Source organism: Oreochromis aureus, linkage group 13, assembly GCF_013358895.1.
Source record: "Oreochromis aureus strain Israel breed Guangdong linkage group 13, ZZ_aureus, whole genome shotgun sequence".
In the NCBI taxonomy this organism is placed as follows: domain Eukaryota; kingdom Metazoa; phylum Chordata; class Actinopteri; order Cichliformes; family Cichlidae; genus Oreochromis; species Oreochromis aureus.
The window spans coordinates 34,540,030-34,547,478 of record NC_052954.1 but is presented as its reverse complement, the minus strand read 5'-3'; the positions used below and the strand labels follow the sequence as shown (position 1 = coordinate 34,547,478).

The window sequence follows — 7,449 nt, the reverse complement described above, 5'->3', positions numbered from 1 at the left end:
TGTTTCAGTGATGTTTTCATGTTTCGCATTCATACCTACAAATGATAAGTACTCTATATTCTGGAGAGACAGGATCCAATCCAAATGAAGTTGTGTGGAAGGGCGGGACGAGTCCTGCTCGCTCCCTGTTACTCTTCTTCTTGCCTACCAGCACGTCCAGCGATTTAGCTGAAAACATCGGAAGATCCGTTTTGTCGGCCATCCAAAGGTAGTTCACCCTCACAATCACTGCAGCAAATGTCCAGCTAAACCGCTGGACATGCTCGTAGGCAAGAAGTGAAGCAGCTCATGGCGGTGAGAAGTGACCATCAGGGGAGAGCAGACACAATCTGACCAGTACCGGCACACTTTTGCACCGGAGGATTTCGTAAAGCTTTTATTTTGGTATTTCCGTTGATTCGTACAATAAATTTGCATGTTAGCTAAATACTCAGTTTCCTGTAACATTTACATTTAAATTTAACACTTAAAATTGTGTTTTAAGTATGAAAAGTTACAAATATTTTACTAAATGTTGTAAAAAATGACTCAAAAAACATGTTTTTGAAAGGTTTTGAGCTACATGTGGAAAAATGTTGCCGTTAATTTCAGCATGTTTCACTTTACAAACGTAGCCCCATACAGTACCCATGTAAATCTCACAGTCTAAGAAGGCTAACCTGCCACTGATCAGTGTTGTTGATCAGTGGCATATTATTGATCATAAACTGAGCTCCCAGCCCATTGTTCCTTCACTGGGCTGGTTTCAGTCATTATGCAAATGTACTGTTTATAAGATTGGGGAAACCTGCAGCCAGCTGAGACTGAAGAAGTCACCTGGATGATGACGAAACGTTTCTCCCACTGAGAACGTCCAGATGAACAGAATCGACCTTTTTGGACACACAATATCTAGTCATCTGCAAAGAAACACATTTCTTCATTGTCTCCTTTGTTCTTTTAATCCTGGACCTGCATCATCCAGTAATCTCATATTGAGCTAATCTGTCTGAAACAAGCAGCTTTAGCTTAGCTCTCATTTAAAGATTTAAACGGTATAAAAACACTGAGGCAAAGACTGCAGAGCTGACAGTTGTTCAGACGTCACTGCTGTTCCCAGTGTTTCATCGAAGCATTTTAATGCCTTTGTCTTATTCTAATATCTGAGATACTCTTATTTCTGTGACTACTTTTACATTTAGGTTTGAAATGTTATTTAAATGATCTAGTTTATTATGAATCAAAGTCTATGTCAACATAAGGAAAAACATCAGAAGCAAATGGAAAAACACATTTTCATAAATTGCCATCAATTTTTGTTTAATTCTGTTATGACAGTATTTATTTCAAATTGCTTTTATTGATTTTCAGTGATCATATATTGAAATATCTGTGTAAGATTTTTATTTTTCTTAAAATTAAAACTAATATATGATTTAAAAAATCCCCCATGGAGGTTACGAGAAGCTTCTATGATACAAAATACTGACAAACTGACCAAAAAAAGGAAAAGTCCCCTCCAGTAAAACATTTAAATTTATTTGTTCATAACATCTTTGCTGGTGCTATTATTATGATAAAGTTAAACACACTGACTGGTTATCTCTTCATCTGCCTGAGTTTTAAAGCAGAAAACACGATGAATGAAACACGATGAATAATAGGCTGATAATGCATTAAAATCTTTAGTTCTGTGCAAAACTGTAGATCAGAGAAAAATGTGGGTGCGCTCGTCTTTCCGGATCTTCTCTGAGTGGTTGTGGTGGAAGTCGGGGTTTCTTCCTTTTGCTTCAGTTCCCTTTCATTTCTTCTCCCAGCTCGAACAGATCATCCATCAGATCTGAGACGAACCAAAAAGACAGAGGATAGGTTACTAACTCTAAACAGATTATACGTGAGTCTGGGCTGCTGATACGTCAGTCGGAGGTTCACTAAAGACAATTTAAACCAGTCAGTGATGAAGGCGTAAAGTCATGATATACTTAAACCAAAAGATGCAATATGTGTGTGAATATATCTGCTTTGGATTTCTGGACTCATCCAGAATCCCAGTACCTAAAAACCCCTTTAACTTTTATTAAGGCTTCCTCTGAATGGCTGACTTCAGGAAGCCTGCTGAGGGGCAAAAACTGTTGCTTGCAGCGAGCACCCTGCCTGTTGCTGATTCTTTCTTTTGTCACTCCTCTGCTGTAGGCTGAGACATGAAGCCCGTCTTCCTGACAAATGCATCTTTTCTTTTAGCAACAACTTCCTGACTTTAAGCCTTCATGGCTTCATCTTCAGTGAGTGGACAGCTGAGCACCAACAGGAGAGTCTCTTCATCCCTACCTCTGTCTGCTGTGACTCCTCCCTGTGCTACAGGTCCAGCTGATCCTCCACTTCCTCCTGCACCTCCTCCCATCATCGGTCCCACGTTCCCTCCTGCACCACCTCCTATCGTCGGTCCCACGTTCCCTCCTGCACCTCCTCCCATCGTCGGTCCCACGTTCCCTCCTGCACCTCCTCCCATCGTCGGTCCCACGTTCCCTCCTGCAGTTCCCGCTAGATTCCCTTCAGGTACTGGTTTCTTGCCCCCACTACCATCTTTGTTGGGCACATTTGGGAGGGGTGCTCCTTTATCGTCTTTCTTCTGTTTGTCATCTGTTTTGTCCTTGTTTTTGTTCTTGTTGCCTCCAAACATCGAGAAGATGCCGCCTCCTCCTTTCTTCTCATCTTTGTTCTTGTTGGCTGAATTCAGAGCTCCCTTCACTGCCCCCTCCACCAAGCTACCTGCTCGGAAAAAAGAAACACTTTAGGTTCAAAAACATATTTTCTGGATCTCCACTTCCCACCTCCTCTGCAGCTCAGTTTTCCAACACATTTTCCTCATTTAAGGTTTTGAAGGCTCTGAGGAGGAACTCCGTAACGTTCCAAAAAATTCACCCAGAGGTGAGATCCAACAGCTCTGTCTCAGACTCTGCAGGCCTCAGTAAAGGTTAAATTTCATGACAGCCATACTTGTCCATCAAATGTGGGTTGTTTGGAGGGCTGCAGGAGAAAGCTATATTCTTTTCTTTAAAAGAACACGGCAGCATGGCTGCTTCTGAACAAAGCAAAGACTGCTGGAACAAACAAGACCAAAGTGCAGATGTTTGTCCATCATGCACAGCAGCACGTTTGGAGGAAACAAACACCTCAGAGCAGCTGTGAGCACGGTGGAGGAGGAATGATGATCTGAGTGCACCATGATCTCCTCTCTGCACCAAAGTATTCTAGAGTCAGCGTGAGGCCGTCTGTCTCACAGATAAAGTTTGGACCAAAACTGGTCACCAGCAGGACAAAGCTCTGAGCACAGCTGCAAATCTGCCACAGCACGTCTGCATGGAGCTGCTGCAGAGCTCAGAGCTGAGCATGAATGAATGCTGCAAACCTGAATGAGCTGAAGTGACGCTGCTCAGCTAGAACAAGTGCCCTTTATTCAACACAGCACATACGTTTACATAATGAAATGCAGCAGGGAGTCACATGTCTGTTTATCAGTTCGTCATCTTGGCAATCTCTCGCTGGACGACATTTTCTTCCTTTTTACAGAACCACCCTGTGCTGGTGCCGTTTTGGTATCTAACACTACAGGACACAACAGAAACCATCACTGCAACTTATCGCTGCTGAATCAGGGGGCGGAGTCAGTTTGCTTTAGTTTTTGTCAAATAAATGCTGACATGATGCAATGTGTCATGCTTTTGTTCTTCTGAGGCTGTATCGAGTCATTTTAGACCCGATAATGACCAGATGACCTCACCACCTCCTCCTCATCTTCTGGTGGACACTCAGGCGTGCCCCAGGGCCTCACCTAAGAGGTGCCCAGGAGGTGCCCTCAGATGAACCCGTGTCATGACGTGGAGAAGTGGCGTCTCTACTCTGAGCCCCTCCCAAATGATTGACTCCTCACACAAACAGGTTTTTCAGTTTTTCTAGGAATTCCTCAGCTCTGACTCGTCCCTGACGAGGGAGGCGTGGGACTCACATCACAGTTACGGTCAGTTAACAGGTCAGGTATGCATAATTAACAATCATTAATAAATGCTTAAACACACAACTTGATTGAGTTAACTTAATCTGAAAAGGGGAATATTAACTAAAACTGCAGCCTTCTCACCTGCACCAGGTAAAGGCAGGTAACCTGAACAAAAGGATGTAAAAATGGACAAAAACTAAAGAAAATATGAGCTGTTTTTTTTCTTGAAATACGCAGAATAAATCTGCCTCTCTGAGCCTGTTTCTAACAACAAAGCAACAAAACTGACCAAAGGAGCCAAAGAGGAGGTGAAGCCCAGCAGGAAGGAGCTGATCTGAAACCAGTCTCGCCAACAACAAAGGCTGCGAAAATCTCAGGTTTTACTAAATGAAACATCATTTTCTCTTTAAATGTCTGCAGTAGAAGAATTTATGTGCCAGTTTCACTGTATCGAATCAGAACATGAACGGGTGGTTCGTTTTTTTACTCACCCACTTTTTGGCCGGCCATCTCTGCGAGGTTGTCCATCTCTGTGGTGTTTCTGTCTCTGGGGTGCACTCAGGTGTGCTTTAAGTTCAGCTCTAAGGTGAGAGCGCAGCCGGCAACGCCCCTCAGGTGGCTCAGCTGAGGAATCGGGTGTGTCTGCAGAGCAGCCCGACCTGTTCCACCGGCTAATTCATCATTCACAGAAGTGCTCTCCTTTTCTGTACTGACGTTACTTCGTATGTTTCTGTGCATCGAACTACTCCCAAAACATGAGCCAACACAAACCGCCCATCACTGAACGTGAGCTCAAAGTGCTGCCACGTTCTTCAGGCCAGAGACACTTCACACTTTAACAGTTCATACACGGTTATTTAAACTGTGACTCACCTGAGAACAAAAGCAAAATCAATGAGTAAGTATTTCTATGATACGCTACTTTCTGTTTCTACTTCTGCTCTATTTCAGCGACTGTTCTGATGCTCAGATGTTATTTGTAGTCTGTACCAGTGCACGTGCACAGTACACAATGTGCAAATGTGTGTACAATAACAAATCTGACCCTAGAATAAAACTAGTTCATGCATTTATTACTTCCAGGCTGGACTACTGTAATTCATTATTATCAGGATGTCCTAAAAACTCCCTGAAAAGTCTTCAGCTGATCCAAAATGCTGCAGCAAGAGTCCTGACAGGGACTAGAAAGAGAGACAGATTTCTCCTGTTTTGGCTTCCTTCATTGGCTTCCTGTTAAATCCAGAATTGATTTCAAAATCCTGCTCCTCACATACAAGGTCTTAAATAATCAGGCCCCATCTTATCTTAATGACCTTGTAGTACCATATCACCCTATTAGAGCACTTCGCTCTCACACTGCAGGCCTACTTGTTGTTCCTAGAGTATTTAAAAGTAGAATGGGAGGCAGAGCCTTCAGTTTTCAGGCCCCTCTTCTGTGGAACCAGCTTCCAGTTTGGATTCAGGAGACAGACACTATCTCTACTTTCAAGATTAGGCTTCAAACTTTCCTTTTGCTAAAGCATATAGTTAGGGCTGGACCAGGTGACCCTGAATCCTCCCTTAGTTATGCTGCAATAGACGTAGGCTGCTGGGGATTCCCATGATGCATTGAGTTTTTCCTTTCCAGCCACTCACTATGTGCTAATAGACCTCTCTGCATCGAATCATATCTGTTATTAATCTCTGTCTCTCTTCCACAGCATGTCTTTATCCTGTCTTCCTTCTTTCACCCCAACCAATCACAGCAGATGGCCCCGCCCTCCTGAGCCTGGTTCTGCCGGAGGTTTCTTCCTGTTAAAGGGAATTTTTCCTTCCCACTGTCGCCAAAGTGCTTGCTCATAGGGGGTCATGTGATTGTTGGGTTTTTCTCTGTATTTATTATTGTGCGATCTACTGTACAATATAAAGCGCCTTGATTTGGCGCTGATCAGTAGTTTTGTCTCTCTCTCACCAGGGCAGAACTCACTGCGGGTTCACGCCGTCGGCCCACGCCCCTCTGAAGAGGAAACACCTGGGCCTCATCAGTGCAGCCGGCACTTAAGCCAGGGAGTGACTTCTACTCATCGTGGGATCGTTGTGTGTGACTCGCATCAGTGCAGCCTAGCTCAGAGTTCACTCTCGCATCTCAGCACATTCCTTCTAACGTGTGTTTCTTCTATAGATCCCCTGGACCCGACCTTGTGTTCCCTGAGTGGATTCCTGTTTTGTGAGTGTTTGGAGAGAGACTGATCGCGAGTGGAGAGTGTCTGAAGAGGCGCGAGTGATTTTTCCCTACCTGGATTCCCCGGGGCCTTTTGCCTGTCACAGTTTAGTGGATAGCACCTCCCCTGCACTACTTGTATATACACCTGGTGGAACTGTAATAAATACCCACTGTGTGCCTCTAAGCCTCTGAGTCCTGCGTGTGAGTCCTAAGCGAATCGTGACACTTAGAGCAAAATGTCAGTCATACAGTGGCTTGCAAAAGTATTCGGCCCCCTTGAACTTTTCCACATTTTGTCACATTACAGCCACAAACATGAATCAATGTTATTGGAATTCCAGGTGAAAGACCAATACAAAATGGTGTACACGTGAGAAGTGGAACGAAAATCATACATGATTCCAAACATTTTTTACAAATAAATAACTGCAAAGTGGGGTGTGCATAATTATTCAGCCCCCTGAGTCAATACTTTGTAGAACCACCTTTTGCTGCAGTTCCAGCTGCCAGTCTTTTAGGGTATGTCTCTACCAGCTTTGCACATCTACAGACTGAAATCCTTGCCCATTCTTCTTTGCAAAACAGCTCCACAACTGCCCTGTGACGGCCTCAGAGGTTGTCTAAGAGAATATTGGGAGCAACAACACCATGATGAGTCCAAAGAACACACCAGACAGGTCAGGGATAAAGTTATTGAGAAATTTAAAGCAGGCTTAGGCTACAAAAGATTTCCCAAGCCTTGAACATCCCACGGAGCACTGTTCAAGCCATCATTCAGAAATGGAAGGAGTATGGCACAACTGTAAACCTACCAAGACAAGGCCGTCCCACCTAAACTCACAGGCCGAACAAGGAGAGCGCTGATCAGAAATGCAGCCAAGAGGCCCATGGTGACTCTGGACGAGCTGCAGAGATCTACAGCTCAGGTGGGGGAATCTGTCCATAGGACAACTATTAGTCGTGCACTGCACAAAGTTGGCCTTTATGGAAGAGTGGCAAGAAGAAAGCCATTGTTAACAGAAAACCATAAGAAGTCCTGTTTGCAGTTTGCCACAAGCCATGTGGGGGACACAGCAAACATGTGGAAGAAGGTGCTCTGGTCAGATGAGACCAAAATGGAACTTTTTGGCCAAAATGCAAAACGCTATGTGTGGCGGAAAACTAACACTGCACATCACTGTGAACACACCATCCCCACTGTCACATATGGTGGTGGCAGCATCATGCTCTGGGGGTGCTTCTCTTCAGCAGGGACAGGGAAGCTGGTCAG

The 7,449-nt window shown here is 44.3% G+C and overlaps 1 protein-coding gene across 2 annotated transcripts; it reads right to left on the bottom strand.

Annotated features, from left to right (window-relative positions):
- Positions 1-1,502: 1,502 nt before the first annotated feature.
- LOC116312811 (circumsporozoite protein-like) lies at positions 1,503-5,088 on the bottom strand. Of its 2 annotated transcripts, XM_039622136.1 has the most exons (4): positions 4,468-5,088; positions 2,443-2,748; positions 2,308-2,370; positions 1,503-1,819 (listed from the first exon to the last, which is right to left on the bottom strand). In XM_039622136.1, exons 1-4 carry the CDS (start codon positions 4,502-4,504, stop codon positions 1,770-1,772), a joined length of 456 nt encoding a protein of 151 aa, XP_039478070.1. In that variant the 5' UTR covers positions 4,505-5,088; the 3' UTR covers positions 1,503-1,769. The 2 variants fall into 2 exon arrangements, with proteins under 2 accessions (XP_039478070.1, XP_039478069.1); XM_039622135.1 differs by having other exon boundaries at positions 2,308-2,748; positions 4,468-5,081.
- Positions 5,089-7,449: the final 2,361 nt, after the last annotated feature.

Excerpts from the sequence above, each read along its gene's own strand:
- LOC116312811 (XM_039622135.1), bottom strand. The coding sequence starts at position 4,504 with ATGGACAACCTCGCAGAGATGGCCGGCCAAAAAGTGG. Across the intron at positions 2,749-4,467 it reads GATGGCCGGCCAAAAAGTGG|GTAGCTTGGTGGAGGGGGCA; the intron begins GTGAGTAAAAAA and ends TTTTCCGAGCAG. Across the intron at positions 1,820-2,307 it reads AGGAGTCACAGCAGACAGAG|ATCTGATGGATGATCTGTTC; the intron begins GTAGGGATGAAG and ends GGTTCGTCTCAG.